At 40.9% G+C, this 20,315-nt stretch overlaps 1 protein-coding gene across 7 annotated transcripts in view; it reads right to left on the reverse strand.

Annotated features, from left to right (window-relative positions):
- Nucleotides 1–666: 666 nt before the first annotated feature.
- Nucleotides 667–20,315, reverse strand: part of MOB4 (MOB family member 4, phocein) — a 32,047-nt gene continuing 12,398 nt past the window's right edge. For 2 of the 7 annotated variants that reach the window (XM_017343004.4, XM_002712370.6), the window contains 6 exons: nucleotides 17,365–17,465; nucleotides 9,866–9,908; nucleotides 9,610–9,696; nucleotides 5,679–5,758; nucleotides 2,889–3,000; nucleotides 730–2,757 (listed from right to left, as the gene is read on the reverse strand). In XM_017343004.4, coding sequence (XP_017198493.1) covers nucleotides 2,626–2,757; nucleotides 2,889–3,000; nucleotides 5,679–5,758; nucleotides 9,610–9,696; nucleotides 9,866–9,908; nucleotides 17,365–17,465 — 555 coding nt within the window. In that variant the 3' untranslated portion in view covers nucleotides 730–2,625. Of the gene's footprint in view, nucleotides 2,758–2,888; nucleotides 3,001–5,678; nucleotides 5,759–9,609; nucleotides 9,697–9,865; nucleotides 9,909–17,364; nucleotides 17,466–20,315 lie in introns of all 7 variants that reach the window. The other 5 variants (XM_089330129.1, XM_089330130.1, XM_089330128.1 and 2 more) reach the window with 4 other exon arrangements.

Raw genomic sequence — 20,315 nt, forward strand, 5'->3', positions numbered from 1 at the left:
AGGACAAAAAGTGAGTTATTATCTGGTTTTTATGGAAAGAAAAAATCTAATTTAAAAAACTTTTTATCTTAGATTTGATATAGGATAATTAAAACAAAAGATGGAGTCCAACTTCTCTATCATACAGAACTGTGAATTCTCCATTTCCTGTCTTCTTGGAACATTTATTTCATAAATCAATGTTTTGTCAGGCTCACTGAGGGTTTTTTTTTTTTGACAGGTAGAGTTAGATAGTGAGAGAGAGAGAGGTCTTCCTTCCGTTGGTTCACCCCCTAAATGACCGTTACGGCCGCAGCTGTGCCAATCCGAAGCCAGGAGCCAGGCGCTTCTTCCTGGTCTCCCATGGAGGTGCAGGGCCCCAAGCACTTGGGCTATCCTCCGCTGCCCTCCCAGGCCACAGCAGAGAGCTGGACTGAAAGAGGGGCAACCAGGACTAGAACCTGGCACCCATATGGGATACCGGCACCACAGGCGGAGGATTAACCAAGTGAGCCACAATACTGCCATGTACATAGATGTACATTTTCAAAAGTCCGTAAACAGTATTAAAGAAAAACAGGAACTATTTTGTTTATTTCTTATCTAGTTTGTGAATCAACTTCACGGTGCAATGAATATTATTGTGAGATGTCAACATGAACACAAAAGCAACACTACAAACTGATGTTTTCTTTTGGAGTTTTTTTTTCTTTTATGATCAATTCCAAACACAGTACAGGGAAGATGGAATGAATACGAAAAAATATCATTTTATTTCCCCATTAAACACTAAGTCATATTATTCAAAATGTGTTTCAAAATCCTTAGCCAGATAACCAATTCCAGTCACTATTTTAGTTCTAATGTTCACCAAGAAAATAGTCAAGTAACAGAAAGCCATTATGAGAAACCATCAAGAGAGAAGAGCTACATTGCTATCTATAATTTAACTTAGTAGGTTATTCTCTCAATATTCAGCAAGTTTGCTTAAAAATTACTATTCCATTAGTTTATAGTGACATTAAAAAAAAACGTATAATTTCAAACTCAACATTCCTTTCACCGTGAACATAAAACTTCTAAAAGATAGCTGTGAGTTGGGGTACAATAAGGACTGTGGCTGCTGGGACAGTACTGTTCAAAGCCAAAACGATTGGCAGCCTTGGAAAGGCATAAACTATATACACACACTCTCAGTATGCTACTATTTCTCATATTTTTTTCTTTGCATACTTGTCTCATAATATGGTATAAATAATTTCTTTGAAGACAATCAAGATGAATACATTTTCATCTTCATTTCAAAATAACTATTTTAAATGAAAAATTTTCTCACATTTGTTAAATATGTCTTAGAGATGAGTTTAAGTATTTTCTTCACTACATGTATAATTTTTCTACCCTATCTTAGTGCCTCATTACAATCAATTTGGCAATAAGACCTCTCTAGTACTCCATGAAAAACTGCATTCAATAGATTATAAGATCGTTACATCTGCACCCAAATTCTTATATGCTACAACAAAGTCTAAAAAATGTATGGCCATTCATCAACACCCTTGCATCAATTATTGCAAATAACCTCACATATGTATTTAATTCAAATTTTGTGGAGAAAGGGTACAAAATAAATACTATAATATTTCTTCAACTCTATTTAATGCTGCCTAGAGTAAGATGAAAAGATTAATATTACTGAGAGGAAGAATCAAATGGCTTTAAGGTCTGTTTTCCAAGTAGTTAGAAAATTTTCACAAAACAAAGAGCCTATGCCAACACATCTTTCTTGTAGTGTAATATACTTGCTAATATGAGGTAAATCTGTAAGCAATTAATACAAACATGAGTATAAACAGGTATAAGTCACCACTAAGTCACAGTCTGGTGAAAGACTTCTCAGCTAAAGTATCTGGAGACAGGATTATGGGAAGTGAGAAGGGGGTGAACAGATTTCCAGTGGGAATACCTTTTATGTGCCTTATCATTAGCATCAACTTATATGTAACAGTCCACTGTTGTAAAAAGGTATATCCTTTCCAAGTATGCTGGCCTAGAATATACTTTATATAGCATAGTAAGATTATATAAGAATTACTAATGCTTCATTTGCATTTATATTTGGATATACACATAATCATAAATGCATATCAAAAACTATAAACAGAATTTTAAAGTACTTTTATCTCATTTTGGAAAAGTTTACAGTTTATGTTCTATAGAATTTTCTATAATATCTAAATTCAGGGACAAAATGAAAGGAAAACATTACTATCTCTTTAGTAAATGGTTTGTGCAAGACCTCAAGCTTACTCATCTTTTTATATATGGGTTTATTTGATGAGGATTGTAATCCAATGATTGTTTAGCAGCAATTTTACCAAACTGTAAATTCTTTTATTAACAGGCATTATAAACAGATAATACTAATCTTATTTAAAAAACCATGAGTGCCACACCGGTGAATATACAGCTTATGAATAACTTAAAAAGTATTTCCCCTTTTAAAAGGCAACACACAGCATACAAAAACCTAATCTAAACAAAGAAGCTATAATATGGATACATGATTGATGTGTCTAAAATGATATATACAGTACATAATTAACGTTAATTATGTGATCAGTACATTTTTCTGTACGATTCCCTTCATGCTTCACTTTCTCCAGAAACTGAATTCTGAACTTCCTCTTCTAAAATTGGTACAATCAGGTTATCCTTGGACATCAAATTGTATTTCATCACAAATTTAGTAAACCGATGACACAAAAAGGTTTCATTCTAAAAAAAGGGAAAAAAAGATGTTAATTTAATTTACTATTGAAAACCAAAAAACACTAGGAATAGCAGCAAGATATATTACTATTATTCTGATTAAGAATGCTTCAGGATCATTAGTGAAATATACTTACTTCATATTCATCAAATATCTGCCGGTGATGAAAATAAGCATGCGAAAATATTCTATAAATCCTACGGCATACTGATCCTAGTTTTGCTACAGATGATTCCTTTATGCTAACCCTAGGAATAGAAATTATAGATTTACAAAACTGCAGAGAATCTTAAGAACAATATATATAATAAAGTCATCTCAATTCACAAACATGGAAACCAAAACTTAGGGAAAATAAGTGGGACTAGTCCAGGAACAGGCATGGAAAATCTTTAGCTCATTCCTGGGCCAATGCTTTATTTAACCACACTGGATAAATTCAATAAAGTTATTATAGTCTTGGCCGGCGCCGCGGCTCACTAGGCTAATCCTCCGCCTAGCGGCGCCGGCACACCGGGTTCTAGTCCCGGTTGGGGCGCCGGATTCTGTCCCGGTTGCCCCTCTTCCAGGCCAGCCCTCTGCTGTGGCCAGGGAGTGCAGTGGAGGATGGCCCAAGTGCTTGGGCCCTGCACCCCATGGGAGACCAGGAAAAGCACCTGGCTCCTGGCTCCTGCCATCGGATCAGTGCGGTGCGCCGGCCGCAGCGCGCCGGCCGTGGCAGCCATTGGAGGGTGAACCAACGGCAAAAGGAAGACCTTTCTCTCTGTCTCTCTCTCTCACTGTCCACTCTGCCTGTCAAAAAAAAAAAAAAAAAAAAAAAAAAAAAGTTATTATAGTCTTGAAACATTGTTAAAGTTTAATGCAGTTAAAATACACCCTGGACAACTGGAAGCTTACTAAAACACAAATGTACAATATTATACTTTGTTGCTCTAGTGAGACTATTATTATTTATTCTATAGAGCTGGATTCTTTCCTTCATTTTAATTTTTTTAGAAGTCAAAACTGCATATTTCTGATATTCTTTTTAAAATATGTATATATGGGATACTGAGGGCAAAGATCAGATTTTTAACATTTTATATGAGCTTTTTAGAGCTAATCATATTTGGGGGAAATCTCCAATTTCATATACCTGGTAATAAATATCTTTTCCTTTTAAAGATTTATTTATTTAGGGGCCGGCGCTGTGGCACAGCGGGTTAACACCTGGGCCTGAAGCGCTGGCATCCCATATGGGCGCCGGTTCTAGCCCGGCTGCTCCTTTTCTAATCCAGCTCTCTGCTGTGGCCTGGGATGGCAGTGGAGGATGGCCCAAGTCCTTGGGCCCCTGCACCTACATGGGAAACCTAGAGGAGCCTCCTGGCTCTTGGCTTCAGATCGGCGCAGCTCCGGCCATTGCAGCCAATTGGGGAGTGAACCTTCAGATGGAGGACCTCTCTCTCTCTGCCTCTCCTCTCTCTGTGTGTAATTCTGACTTTCAAATAAATAAATAAATCTTAAAAAAAAATTATTTATTTATTTGAAAGGCAGAGTTACAGAAAGGCAGAGGCAGAGAGAGAAAGAGAAAGAGTCTTCCATGCACTGGTTCACTCCCCATATGGCTGCAATGGCTAGGGCTGTGCAGATCCGAAGCCAGGAGCCAGAAGCCTCTTCCAGGTTTCCCACACGGGTGCAGGGGCCCAAGGACTTGGGCCATCTTCCATTGTTTTCCCAAGCCACAGCAGAGAGCTAGATCAGAAATGGAGTGGCCGAATCTCAAACCGGCACCCATATGAGATGCCAGCACTGCAGGCGATGCTTTACCTACTATACCACAGCACCAACCACAATAAATATCTTGATAGAATAAAAGATCAGTCACAACCCTCACCAATTTGCAGTACATGCACAACTTCCTTGTAGACCTTAAAAATCTATAGGTAGGGGGGGCCAGCGCTGTGGCCCAACAGGTTACAGCACTGGCCTGCAGCGCTGGCATCCTATATGGGCAACTGCTTCACTTCCAATCCAGCTCCTTGCTAGTGCACCTGGGATGGCCCAAGTCCTTGGGCTGCTACACTCCACATGGGAGACCCAGAAGAAGCTCCAAGCCCCTGGCTTTGGATCTGCTCAGTTTCAGCTGTTACAGCCATTTGAGGAGTGAACCAGCAGATGGAAGACCTCTCTCTCTCTTTCTGCCTCTATCTCTCTCTAATTCTTTGAAACAAAAATAAATATTTTTTTAAAAGTCGAAAATGATAAAAAATGGGATGCGATGCTGGCAACCCATATGGGCGCCAGTTGGGAGTCCTGGCTGCTCCACTTACAAACAAGCTCCCTGCTAATGTGCCTGGGAAAGCAGCAGAGAATGGCCCAAGTCATTGGGCACCTGAACCCACACAGGAGACTGGAAGAAGCTCCTGGCTTTGGAATGGTCCAGCTCTGACAATTGTGGCCATTTGGGGAGTGAACCAGCAGATAGAAGATCTCTCCCTCACTGTAAACTATGCCTTTCGAATGAATACATACATATTTTTTAAAAAAATCCATAGGAAAAAATAAGGAATCCTTAAGAACAACACAGTCCACCTTAAGAAAGACTTCTTTGTAGGCAAGCTGTCTATAAGGGGAGGTTGACTGACTATTAAAGATAAACTAAGAGAGCAAGCATGTAAATATCTCAACTCTAAAGCATAAGAGGGAGCATTCTGGAGAATGACACTCACTATCAGGTACCAGTCTTGACTAAATTAGCCAGTGAGCTTTAGTAGCCACGCCCTGCTGTTTAATAACAATCCTAACTTCAAGATTTGATCATTTGAAAAAGCGAAATATGTAACAGCTTAAGAAAATAAAAGAAAAACAATGCATTAACCAGCAACCTAAATTTAGTTTGAAAAATCAGCCTTTTACATTAAATCCAAAAAACTTAAGTTTTATTTACCTGCTAGGAAAATATTTATTGCTATTCAGAAGACATGCAGCACCATCAAGCGTGTGTCTAGTATAGTCTATAGCAGGACACTAAAAAAAGAAAAGATTTTAAAATTCATCAATGAAGACTTCAATCTTTTGGATTAGGGATAGTTATTATACAGGTATATTAGTCCAAAGAAGTGCTTATTCCAAGAAAAACATCACTTATAATTTCAAAATGACTAAAATACAATGTTACACCAATAAATAAAATTTGTATTATCTCAGGAAACTATAAAATGATATTAGGCTTCCGGCAGATACATAACTACTCTCCCATTTTTATTCCCAACCTTGTACCTAGAAGAAAACTTTTTCTAATCCAATCCCCTGACTTTATAACTGAGGAAACTGAGGCTTTAAAAGGCCAATGGTGTATGCAATGGCACACGGTTAGGAAGAAGGACTCAAAAACAACAATCCAAGTATACTGATTCCTACTCTACTGATTTATACTTCATCAAGCAGCCCAGAAGCCTCCTTCCCTTTACACGTACCTCTAGTGATCACTGCCTGCTTAAATCCTAGAAATTGTTCCTTATTATGGCCCTGATACCCTGTCAACAATCCAGCAGCTCTTTATATAAATGACTTTTTCCTTGAACCCTCTTTGAAATTTTTTTAAGATTCATTTATTTACTTGAAAGATGCAGTTACAGAGAGAGAGGCAGAGACAGAGAGAGAAGGGTCTTCCCTTCTGATGGTTTACTCCTAAATGGGCACAATGGCTGGAATAGGTCAGGCCAAAGCCAAGAGCTTCATCTGGGCCTCCCATGTGGGCGGAGTACTTGTGCCATCTTCCACTGTTTTACCAAGTGCATCACCAGGGAGCTGGATCAGAAATGGAACAGCTGGGACTGGAACCAGCTGCTCATATGGGATGCCAGTGTTGCAGGCAGCAACTTAACCAGCTGTGCCACAATGCAACTCCCCACCCCACTCCACTGTTTTAACACTAAATTTTAAAGTTTCTCTGTATTTTGATAAACCTGTCTTATTCTGCTCCATTTATCACAAACAATGAAACCTATCCTTTCATGGCATATCTCATCCAGAATTCTCATCCAGAATTCCTGAGGACTCATTCCCTGTCAAAATACAAAACAATCAAAGAAAGAAAAAAAATACATATCCTTTTGTGTCTGGCTTATTTCACTCAACATAATACATACTGGATTTCAAAGATTCATTCATGTTACAGCACAAATGAGAACTTCTTTCCCTTTCATGGCTATTTAATGTTCCACTATGGATATACATGCTATATTTTGTTTGTCCATTCTCATTGTGGTTTTGTTTTTCATTTAACTAAAGACTAATGATACTGAGCATTTTTCATGTGCACACTGGCCATTACCTTATCTTCTTTGAAAAAATATCTGCAGAAATCCTTTGCTCATTTTGAAACTGGGGTTTAATTGCTGAGTTGCAATAATTCTTTGGGTATTCTGGATACCAAACCCTGTCAGAGATATGGCTTCCAAAAACCCTACCTTCTATTTTGTAGATTGTCTTTCCACTGTCTTAATGTCCTTTGAAGCAAAGCTTCTAATTTTGATAAAATCCAGTTTACTTTTTTCCAACTGCTTGTGCTTTTGGTGTCATACCTAAGAAATCCCTGACTATTCCAAAGCCATGAATATTTACACTTATGTTTTTTCTAAGAATGTTTAAATTGTAATTCTTTTTTTTTAAAAGATTTATTTATTTATTTGAAAGTCAGAGTTACATAGAGAGAGGAGAGGCAGAGAGAGAAAGAGGGAGAGGTCTTCCATCCGCTGGTTCACTCCCCAGATGGCCGCAATGGCCGGAGCTGTGCCACTCCGAAGCCAGGAGCCAGGAGCTTCTTCCCGGTCTCCCACACAGGTGCAGGAGCCCAAGGACTTGGGCCTTCTTCTACTGCTATACCAGGCCATAGCAGAGAGCTGGATCAGAAGTGGAGCAGCTGGGACTAGAAACAGCGCCCATATGGGATGCCAGCGCTTCAGGCCAGGGCATTAACCCACTGTGCCACAGTGCCGACCTTAAACTGTAATTCTTAATCTTTGATCTATCTTTGCCTAATTTTTTAATTTAGTGTTGAGATGTGGGCCCAAACTTCATTCTTTTATAAGTAAATATCTAATTGACACTCAATGAGATATTTTCCATTGTTTTCTTGCAGCAAGCCTTTGAATTCCCTCTTATTTTATACTTACTACACATCTCAAGTTGGACTACCCCCATTTCAAACTGTCCTATAGTCACACATGCCTCATATTTACCAAATCAGATAGCATAGTTTTAGATCTTTAATTGGCTTCCAGATTCTTTGGAATGAGGGGAAGAGTTCTACCTTACTTTAGTTGCTTTGCCTTTACCTTCTCCCAATTAATTCTCAAGTAACTTCTCTGTACCAGTTAGAAAAGCAAACAGTTGATAAAATATAGCAGGTCACAAAAGAATATGTAATGTGTTCACAAACTTTTATAAATTATATTTTGGCCAAATATACAATCATAATGTGACTGTAAAAGATCACAATCTGCATATGGACGAAAGGACATGTAGATAATAAACCAGAAACTACATCACCTACAATCACTATGCCAGCCCCTAAATAGTGATTTTGCAACTAGAGTCACCTGTCTTCAATCCTTAAAACAATGTCAAAACAATGATCATTTGTAGGTCTATAATTCCTCACATAACCCAATATGATCAAATCAGTGTCAAGTAAAAGGTAATTACTGGGGTGCAGTGGTTAAGCTGCCACCTGTAATGCTGGCATACCATGTGATTGCTGGCATACCATGTGATTGCCGGCATACCATAAGCACCAGTTCAAGTCCCGGCTGCTCTCCTTTTGATCCATATCCCTGCAAATGAGCCTGAGAATGCAGGAGAAGATGGCCCAAGTACTTGGGCCCCTGCCACCCATGTGGGAGATGGGATGAAAGCTCCTCGCTCCTGGCTTTGGCCTGGCCAGGCCCCAGTCATTTCATTGCTGCCATTTGTGGAGCGAACCAGTGGATAAAAGATCTTTCTCTTCCTTCCTCTAACTCTGTCAAATAAATAAATAAATATTTAAAATAAGAAAAACATCTAATAACTGACACCACTTACATTTTTGTCAGAAACTAAATGAGGAGGAAAAACAATATGAATATTAAAAGGCTCAAAAGTAACACTTAGGCCGGTGCCACGGCTCACTAGGCTAATCCTCCGCCTTGCAGTGCCAGCACACCGGGTTCTAGTCCCGGTCGGAGCGCTGGATTCTGTCCCAGTTGCCCCTCTTCCAGGCCAGCTCTCTGCTATGGCCAGGGAGTGCAGTGGAGGATGGCCCAAGTCCTTGGGCCCTGCACCCCATGGGAGACCAGGATAAGTACCTGGCTCCTGCCATCAGATCAGCGCGGTGCGCCGGCCGCGGCGGCCATTGGAGGGTGAACCAACGGCAAAGGAAGACCTTTCTCTCTGTCTCTCTCTCTCACTGTCCACTCTGCCTGTCAAAAATAAAATAAAATAAAATAAAAACCATTTAAAAAAAAAAGTAACACTTATACTTAGTAGGTTAGGCACCAATCAGTAATCAGTAGTTCTTCCTATCAAAAGATATCATAACAAAAATCTAATCAAGTTTATCAATTCACTACACAGCAGACATCAGCATAATGTGACATGTTATTTCATGATAGCAAGTAAATCATAAAGTAAATTCTAGCCAATACAATTACCTCATAATGAAAAATAATGCTGATCGTAAGAAATCCTAAAATAGCTTATGGTAATAACATTACACCAAGAAACTCTAAATCAAATGGAAAAACATTCAGCAAACTAAAAATTCTAAAAGCTTACACCAATATCTTGGACAGACTTAGGTTATGATAACTTTATCATTCTATTTCATAAACACTTACCTCTTTTGGAGTTTTATGAGCTGCACACAGAAAAATCCACTGTTCAGTTGCTGTCATTTGAGTACAAGTATCTGGATGGCATTCACTCTATTAAAAATAATAATGGAAAAGCTTATCAAGTGAGTGACTAGATTTCCCTACAAAATATTAGAAGAAAATAATTAGAAATTTTGGATAAGTCTTTTCTAGCACATTAAGTTACAACAAAGAAAAATAGGAACTTTAAATTGTAAATTTAACTTAAGGAAAATATTACCTGAAGTTTGACAGCAAGTCCATTTAGCTCAAGACAGAATTGCCTGAAAATGCAAATATAATAAATGAAAAGTGACATTTTCTATAATTATTTTTAGAAAATTAACTCTAAAAAAATAATTCCATCAGTACCATCTTTCCTCCCTCAATACCATCCTTTTTCTAAATATTTATTTTTTATTCTTTTTCTAAATATTTAATTCTTATTTATTTATTTGAAATTCAAAGGCCTGCTACAAAAAGAAAGAGACAGAGACAGAGATCCTCCATCCACAGGTTTACCTCCCAGATGCCCACAACAGTCAGGGCTGGGACAGACTGAAATCAAGAGCATGGAACCCAATTCAGGTTTCCCACATAGGTGGTAGGGTGGTAGAGCTGAGAATGGAGCCAGGAATCAAATTGAGTCACTCTGGTAAGAGATGTGGCCATCCCAACCAGTATCTTAACCACTGCACCAAAAGCCCTTATCATCATTATTAACTTCACCTGAACTGACAGGGAACCATTTCTTCCACACTTACAAATTAAAAAAAAAAAAAAAAAAAAGTGGACCAGCATTCCCCATGGCATGCCAAGTCACTATTCACACCAGCATCCCAAATCAGAATGCCAGTTCAAGACCTGGCTGCCCTGCTTCTCATCCAGCTTCCTGCATCTCGAAAAGCAGCATTAGACAGCTCAAGTACCTGGGCCCCTGCCACCCACATGGGAGACCAGCATGGAGTTCCTGGCTTTGACCTGACCCAGACCTGACTATTACAGTCATTTGGGGGAACAAATCAGCAGACGGAAAATTTCTTTCTCTCTTTCTTTCTCTCTCTCTCGTTCTGCCTCTCTCTCCCCCCTCTCTATAACTCCACCTTTCAAATAAATCTTTAAAAAATGAAATAAAATAAAAAAGCAAAACCCAGTGATCCAAATAATGTTCAATACCAGAGTTCAGGGCCAGCGCCACGGCTCACTTGGCTAATCCTCTGCCTGCGGCACCGGCACCCCGGGTTCTAGTCCCGGTTTGGGTGCCAGGTACTAGTCCCGGTTGCTCCTCTTCCAGTCCAGCTCTCTGCTGTGGCCCAGGAGGGCAGCAGAGGATGGCCCAAGTGCTTGGGTCCTTGCACTTGCATGGGAGACTGGGAGGAAGCACCCGGCTCCTGGCTTCGGATCGGCGCAGCGCCGGCTGTAGTGGCCATTAGGGGAGTGAACTAACAGAAGGAATACCTTTCTGTCTCTGTCTCATTCTCTATAACTCTACCTATCAAATAAAAAAAAAAAAAATACCAGAGTTCAGTGAGCTGGTAATTCTTATACACTGAATATAGGTACAATTTTTCTGGGAAGTAATTTGGAAATACTTATCAAAATCCTTAATAACTGTATCCTTTTTGACTAAGTCATTCTTCTAAGAATCTATTATAGTAAAATAATCAGAACTACATAGAGATATGTGTACAAACATGCTCACAGGAACTCTACATGAGAAAAATTTTGAAATATTCTGATGAGCATCTCGGGGGGTAGTAAAATGTTGGTACATAAGAACACACAAAGGATATATTACCTATATTCACAGTAAGACTCTAGTTATATAAAACATTATGTGTGTATGTACATTTATAAAGAGAGACACAAGAAAAAGACTACATGTTTTATGCTCATGTATTTTCCAAATTTTGTTCTAACTAAACAATACACTCCTTATAAAAACTTCAAACACTGTCAAATAAAGAATGTAGAAATTCAAAATCCTCCATAATTCCACTACTTCTTCCTAAAAGACAACTACTGTTTATATGAAAGTTTGGGTTTTCTAAGCTCAGGTTAAAATATATTGAACTATCATACATAATTTTCTTACTTGCTTTTGGTTATGTAATAGGTTTTGGACATCTTTTCATGTTATGCTTTCCTTCCTTCTAAAACTGAGAATTATTAAGCCTATACAATGTACAATGCACAGTAAGGGCACAAATGTCTTTTTAATAAATGAAGAAGGGAAGGCCGGCGCCGCGGCTCACTAGGCTAATCCTCCGCCTAGCGGCGCCGGCACACCGGGTTCTAGCCCCGGTCGGGGCGCCGGATTCTGTCCCGGTTGCCCCTCTTCCAGGCCAGCTCTCTGCTGTGGCCCGGGAGTGCAGTGGAGGATGGCCCAGGTGCTTGGGCCCTGCACCCCATGGGAGACCAGGAAAAGCACCTGGCTCCTGGCTCCTGCCATCGGATCAGCGCGGTGCGCCGGCTGCAGCGCGCCGGCCGCGGCGGCCATTGGAGGGTGAACCAACGGCAAAGGAAGACCTTTCTCTCTGTCTCTCTCTCTCACTGTCCACTCTGCCTGTCAAAAAAAAAAAAAAAAAAAAAAAAAAAAAAAAAAAAATGAAGAAGGGAAACTACATAACATCATCAATTTCAAACAGACCTATTTGGTTTTTAAAAAATAAAAAGACTCAGGGCCAGCGCTGTAGCATAGCAGGTAAAGCCATCACCTACAGTGCCAGCTTCCCATGTGGGTGCCGGTTCAAGTCCCGGCTGTTCCACTTCCAATCCAGCTCTCTGCTGTGAACTGGGAAAGTAGTAGAAGATGGCCCAAGTCCTTGGACCCCTGCACCCATGTGAAAGACCTGAAAGAAGCTCCTGGCTCCTGGCTTTGGCCAGGCCGTTGCAGCCATTAAGGGAGTGAACCAGTGGATGAAAGAATCTCTCTCTCTGCCTCTTACCTCTGTAACTCCGCTTTTGAAATAAATGAATAAATTAAAAAAAAAAAACACTTTTTGAATCATATCACCCTCCTCTGCCCCTTGTCAGTAGCAATCACATTATGTGTTTTTGAGTTATTTCAACTAAATGGTATAAAGGCTGGTGGTGATAAGAAACTTTCTTACCTACTCCAACCCTTGTATAGTTGACAGTAAAACCAAGCTAATTGATTTGGCAGTTTTGTGGATATAATCTGTGGCAAATAGTACAAATTTAACAGCTTCAAGTTAATCCAATACAGAATGAACATATACATATACAGTTGGCCAGCTAGAGACAGCTGAAATTCAGCCTGTACACTAGTTACCATGAACAGCATCCTAGCAAAGGACTGTATCCAGTCAAAGAAAGAGCACTTTTTCCTAATCTCAAAGGCTCGGTTTGAGCTAGTGGAGATTTGACTGAAATCATGACCCAATCTGAATTACCAGTTAATCAATTGGTAATCAATACATTAATCAATAATAGCAAGTATACAGCCTCAAATCAATAACATTGAACAAATGTGAAAAATCAAAAGGCTACTTGTGAAATTCCTCTTGGCCAACTATATAGATACATATAATATGACAGAGATAAGAATATATGTTACTAAAACATATTAAAAAATAAATCTTTAAAATACATCAAGAACAGGGGCCGGCGCTGTGGCAGTGGATTAACGCCCTGGCCTGAAGTGCCAGCATCCCATATGGGCACCGGTTCGAGACCCAGCTGCTCTGCTTCCTGTCCAGCTCTCTGCTATGGCCCGGGAAAGCAGTGAAAGACGGCCCAAGGCCTTGGGCTCCTGCACCCATGTGGGAGACCCAGAAGAAGCTCCTGGCTCCTGGCTTCAGATCAGCACAGCTCCGGCCGTTGCAGCCATCTGGGGAGTGAACCATCAGATGGAAGACCTCTCTCTCTCTCTCTCTCTCTCTGCCTCTCTTCTCTGTGTAACTCTGACTTTCAAATAAATAAATAAATCTTTTGAAGCCGGCACCGCGGCTCACTAGGCTAATCCTCCGCCTAGCGGTGCCGGCACACCGGGTTCTAGTCCCAGTTGGGGCGCCGGATTCTGTCCCAGTTGCCCCTCTTCCAGGCCAGCTCTCTGCTGTGGCCAGGGAGTGCAGTGGAGGATGGCCCAGGTGCTTGGGCCCTGCACCCCATGGGAGACCAGGAAAAGCACCTGGCTCCTGGCTCCTGCCATCGGATCAGCGCGGTGCGCCGGCCGCAGCGCGCCAACCGCGGCGGCCATTGGAGGGTGAACCAACGGCAAAGGAAGACCTTTCTCTCTGTCTCTCTCTCTCACTGTCCACTCTGCCTGTCAAAAAAAAAATTAAAATTAAAATTAAAAAAAAATAAATCTTTTGAAAAAAAAAATCAAGAACATATAAAACACCCAAAGAAATAGCTAATACAAATAAAACAACAAAAACAATAGCATCAGAACAGACTGTCCATGAGAAATATTTTATGTAGTTTTATGTAAAGTTTTCATGTTTTATATAACAAGTATTTAGTAATTTCAGTTAAATAGGGAGGAAAATGTTTTCAGGTCTAAAATAAAAGCCTAGTACAGGGGCCAGCACTGTGGCATAGTAGGTTAATCCTCTGCCTGTGGCACTGGCATCCCATATGGGGGCCAATTCTAGTCCCGGCTGCTCCTCTTCCAATCCAGCTCTCTGCTATGGCCTGGGAGAGCAGTAGAAGATGGCTCAAGTGCTTGGGCCCCTGCACCCACATGGGAGACCGGGAAGAAGCACCTGGCTCCTGGTTTCAGATCGGCACAGCTCCGGCCGTAGCGGCCATCTGAAGAGTGAACAAGCAGATGGAAGACCTCTCTCTCTCTCTCTCTCTCTCTCTCCCTCCCTCTCCTCTCTCTATGTAACTCTGACTTTCAAATAAATAATAAATCTTTAAAAAAAAAAAGGCCTTATACAATAAAATCAGCCTCATTTGCTAGGACATATACTTGAAGCAAAAAACCATGCTTGTTGGGGAGGGAGGTAGAAGGGGAGAAAGGGAATAGCACTATGTTCTTAGAATTTTATCAACAAGTCACACTGAATCTGTTAAAAACTAATTAAAAATCATTAATACAAAAAAAACTAATTTTTTCCAAGGCTGATTAAAATAAGGCAAAATATAAGTAATGTGCTATCTTGGGTTATAAGAATGGGAAAATAAGGGCCAGCATGTTAATCTGCCAACATATGATGCCAGTGTCCACGTCAAAGTGCCTGGGTTTGAATCCCAGTTCTGCTCTTAACTCCAGTTTATTGCTAATATGGATGGAGGCAGCAGGTGATAGACCAAGTAACTGGGTCCCTGCCACCCCTATAAGAAACATGTACTGAGTTTCCAGCTTCTGGCTTTGGCCTGGCCCATCCTTGTTTCAGATATTTGGAGAAGTACACCAGCAAACAGGAGTGCTCTGTCTCTCTTTCTCTATGACCCTCAAATAAATAAAAAAAATTTTTAAGTTAGATCAAACACTCAAGTGATTTGTCCAAGAAACATGGAAGTGGTACAAAAAAAGTCTCAACGTTATCAAACTGCTGAACTGTTAATGGCAAAACGTTATGCCTTACCACTATCTAAACATGTATACAATATTAAAAAGTTGGAAAAAAATATCTCATCCACAAGAGACTCATTACCAGAAACGTAATCTTTTTTTCAGGCAAAGTTGTATTTCAATTATTATCTGAAAATCAACCTGAAAGTAACAAAACTTAAAGAACATATATGTATACTGCATTCTCTACACTTAACCCATCAACTCATCCTATCTCCCATTTGCGCTGAAAAGTTTGTAACTTTAAGAAACACCTGGGGGCGGGGCGGCGGGGTAAAGCCGCCGCTTGCAGGGCCTGCATCCCATATGGATGCTGGTTCAAGTCCCAGCTGTTCCTCTTCCAATCCAGCTCTCTGCTATGGCCTAGGAAAGCAGTAGAAGATGGCCCAAGTGCTTGGGCCTCTGCACCCACATGGGAGACCAGGAAGAAGCTCCTGGCTTCAGATCGGCACAGCTCCCGCTGTTGTAGCCATCTGGGAAGTGAACCAGCAGATGGAAAACCTCTCTCTCTCTCTCTCTCTCTCTCTCTCTCTCTCTCTCTCTGCCTCTGCGTACCTCTACTTTCCAAATAAAATAAATAAATCTTTAAAAAAAAAAAACAAAAAAACAACACCTGGGGCTGGCGCTGTGGCATAGCAGGTAAAGCCACTGTTTGCGGTGCCCACATCCCATATGGGTGTCAGTTCGAGTCCCAGCTGCCTCACTTACAATCCAGCTCTCTGCTATGGACTGGGAAAGCAATAGAAGATGGCCCAAATGCTTGGGTCCCTGCACCCACATGGACTCCTGGCTTTGGACTGGCCCAGCTCCAGCTGTGGCGGCCATTTGGGGAGTGAACTGGCAGCTGGAAGACCTCTCAACCTCTCTCCCTCTCTGTAACTCTGCCTTTCAAATAATAAATCAATCAATCTTAAAAAAAAAAAAAAAAAAAACCACACCTAGGAATTTCAGGATACAGCTGCTTCTAAAGTTAACTCCACCTATTCACTAATCATCATTTTCTCTCAAAGTACATAAAGAAAAGCACCAAAACTTGCCGGCGCAGCGGCTCACTAGGCTAATCCTCCGCCTTGCGGTGCCGGCACACCAGGTTCTAGTCCCAGTCGGGGCGCCGGATTCTGTCCCAGTTGCCCCTCTTCCAGGCCAGCTCTCTGCTGTGGCCAGAGAGTGCAGTGGAGGATGGCCCAAGTGCTTGGGCCCTGCACCCCATGGGAGACCAGGAGAAGTACCTGTCTCCTGCCATCGGATCAGCGCGGTGCGCCAGCCACAGCGTGCCGGCCGCAGCGGCCATTGGAGGGTGAACCAACGGCAAAAGGAAGACCTTTCTCTCTGTCTCTCTCTCTCTCTCACTGTCCACTCTGTCTAAATAAATAAATAAAAATAAAAAAGAAAAGCACCAAAACTCATTAGTTCAGCATTATAATTAATCTCTACTGCCCAAAGGGAAAACCAGATGTTTGCAATTATTCATGGGCTACTCATCAGATGACAAATCTAGGGTAAAATCTTGAGGTTATTCTCTATAAAGTAGCGGAGGGGGAGAGTGTAAATAATGTATTTATGGCTAGGTGATACAATTAAGGAAAATCACATAAAAAGGTAATAAAGCCAGGGCCAGTGCTGTGGTGAAGCAGGTAAAGCCAGCTGATGCCTGTAGTGCTGGCATCCATCTGGGTACCAGTTCATGTCCTGGCTGCCCCACTTCCAATCTAGCTCTCTACTATGGCCTGGGAAAGCAGTGGAAGATGGCCCAAGTCCTTGGGTCCCTTTACCCACTTGGGAGACCCAGAGGAAACTCCTAACTCCTGGCTTTGGATCAGCCCAGCTCCGGCTGTTGCAGCCATCTGGGGAGTAAACCAGCAAACGAAATACCTCTCGTTCTCTCTGCCTCTCCGTAACTCTGCCTTTCAAATAAATAAATAACTCTTAAAAAAAAAAAAGATAATAAAGCTTCAATGCATAACTAGAAAGGTACATAGGGAGGTATGAAACCACCTTTCAAAACAAGTGACTTTGTAACGTAAAATGATCTGAAAACAATCAGTAAACAACAAAGTTGAGACCCTTAAAACAGTGAAAACTCAGAAGCTTTTAAAATTTCATTTTTCAGGCTACAATTAGATAGCAAATTTTATTTATGATTCATAATCATTAATAGGTACTTGAGGTTATTTTGATATATCCTAAGAACCTACCTTAAATGTTCATACTTCCATACACCTTCATCTTGGCCTTCAGGTGGTTCAAGAATTTTATCAATATTGGAGCAATCTGCTCTTATGTTCTGCTGAATATACTATAAATAAAGAAGTTATTATGGTTAATTAAAATATTATACTACATAGTAAATCTCATTTTAAATATACAGTTTTTGATTACTGCTCTTTGTGGTCCACCTTTTGAGTTATACATTAAATAGGAATTCAAGCATAGAATCAAAATCAGTAACTCAGAAAAGGTAATCCTTACTATTCTCCAATTCAACTTCATTAGAATAGGATCTACTACATAAATGCAGATATAATATTAATCAATAGGATTGGAAATTGGATCAAAATTGTAACCTGTAAGTTTCAAATGAATATAAAATACAGACTATATAATTATAACTATGAATATATGAATGATTCTATTTATATGAAATATCTACAATAAGCAAACCCATAGATATGGAAAATAGATGAGTAGCTACTTAGGACTATAGGAGAGAAAGGAATACACAGCTGAATAAAGATGACTGTTAGGAGACCAGTGCTGGGGTGTAGTGGGTTAAGTCACCGCCTGCGGCGCCAGCATCCCATGTGGGTGCCTGTTTGAATCCTAGCTGTTCAACTTCCAATCCAGCTCCCTGCTAATGTGCCTGGGAAAGCAGTAGAAGATGGTCCAGGTCCCTGTGCCCCTCCACCCACCTGGGAGACCTGAAAGAAGCTCCTGGTTTTGGACCGCCCAGTGCCAACCACTGCAGCCATCTGGGGAGTGAACCAGTGGACAGAAAAATCTCTCTTTTTCTCTCTCTATAATTCTGCCTTTCAAATAAATAAATCTTTGCAAAAAAAAAAAAAAAAGATTGTTAATGGGGATGAGAGTTCTTTCAGCGAGGATGAAAATGCTCTAAAATGAGACTGTGGCAATAGCTGTACAATCCTGTGAACAAAATCACTAAACTATGTATTTTTAATGGGTTTATCTTATATACTAATTATATCTAATAAAAGCTATTTTTAAAAATGACCAGCAATTGGGACTGGCATTGTGGCATAGCAGATAAAGCCACTTCCTGCCATGCCAGCATCCAATATGGGCGCCAGTTCAAGTCCCAGGCGCTCCACTCCAATTCAGCTCCCTGTTATAAGGCGTGGGAAAAGGAATGGAAAATAACCAAAGCATTTGGGGCCCTGTCCTTGGGGAACCCAGAAGATGCTCCTGGCTGCTGGCTTTGGCCTGGCCCAGCCCTGGCTGTTGCAGCTATCTGAGGAGTAAACCAGCAGATGGAAGATCGATCTCTTTTTTTCTCTTCCTCTCTCTAACTCTGATTTTCAAATAAATGAGTCTTTTAAAAAAAAATGGCAGGGAGGATTACTTTTGATTGAAAAATATTAATTAACATAAAACTTTCAATTTCAGATCCTAATGCTTCAATTTATAATTTCTTAAAATTTTATTTACTGGGGCCAGCACTGTGGCATAGCAGGTAAAGCTGCCGCCTACAGTGCCGGCGTCCCATTGGGTGCCAGTTTGAGTCCCAGGTGCTCCACTTCCAATCCAGCTCCCTGTTATGGCCTGGGAAAACAGAAGATGGTCCCAAGTTCTTGAGTCCCTGCACCCACGTGGAAGAACTCCAAGAAGCTCCTGGCTCCTAGCTCCAGATATGCCCAGCTCTGGCCGTTGCAGCCACATGGGAGAGTGAACCAGTGGATGGAAGGCCTCTCTCTCTCTCTCTCTGCCTCTCTGTAACTCTGCCTTTCAAATAAATAAATAAATCTTTCAAAAAAAAAAAAAGTGTATTTACTTACTTAAGAGGTTGGCAGGGGGAGTGACACAGAGAGAGAGACAGAGTGTGCTCCCATCTGCTGGATCACTCCCCAGTGTCCACAATGGCTATGGTTAGGTCAGGCCAAACTCAGAAGCCAGAAACTCAGTCTAAGTCTCCCACATGGTGGCAGGAACACAATTACATGGGCTGTCACCCCTGCCAGGGTTTGCATTAGCAGGAGGCTGAAATCAGGGGCCAGAGCCAGGTATTAAAACCCAAGCAATCCCATACATGATTCAGGTGGCTTAACCGAAGTATAACCACTTGCCTAAATGCCCATCCTTAATCTGTGATTTTAATTTTCTGAAATTTGAAGAGGTTAGAGTTGATTAAAATGACTTCTTATAGAAACTTACTAACCACAGGCTTTCTTGAGCCAATCTTTTTGCCCATTCACACTAAACTTCTTGAATATTATCATTAGCTTACCCAAATACTTTAAATGACTTTCTAATTCTTATTTAACCCACTATCCCTGATTGGTTGACTCCACATTAATTGTCCAAAGTTTTGATTCTCTTTTTCTCTCCTCAAGGAGAAACAATTACCTTCTATACTTTCTCCACAAGTCACCTCAAATTCCACATCACAGTTCTTTGCAAATCCCTCTCCCTCAGCATATGCAGTGCTTCCCTGATTATTCTAGTCCACACAGAACTCCAACTGATTTCCTACCATATTTGGTATTTGCATAATCTAAATTAGCAATTTGCCTAGTCATCCTAATCTTTCTTGCATCCACTATACTTTAATAGCATTTATTTCACATTTAAAAGTGTTTATTGGGGCCAGCGCTATGGCATAGCAGGTAAAGCCTCCCGCAGTGCCAGCATCCCATATGGGTGCCAGTTCGAGTCCCAGCTGCTCCACTTCCGATCCAGCTCTCTGTTATGGCCTGGGAAAGCAGTAGAAGATGGACCAAGTCCTTAGGCCCCTGCATCCACATGAGAGACCCAGAAGAAAGAAGCTCCTGGCTCCTAGCTTCGGACCTTGCAGCTCCAGCCGTTGTGGCCAACTAGGGAGTGAACCAGCCTCTCCTTCTCTGTGTAATTCTTACTTTCAAATTAATAAATAAATCTTTAAATAACACAAAAGTTTATTTACATGTTTCCC

Source organism: Oryctolagus cuniculus, chromosome 3 (assembly GCF_051225735.1).
Source record: "Oryctolagus cuniculus isolate XC-2025 breed Fujian yellow rabbit chromosome 3, ASM5122573v1, whole genome shotgun sequence".
NCBI lineage: Eukaryota > Metazoa > Chordata > Mammalia > Lagomorpha > Leporidae > Oryctolagus > Oryctolagus cuniculus.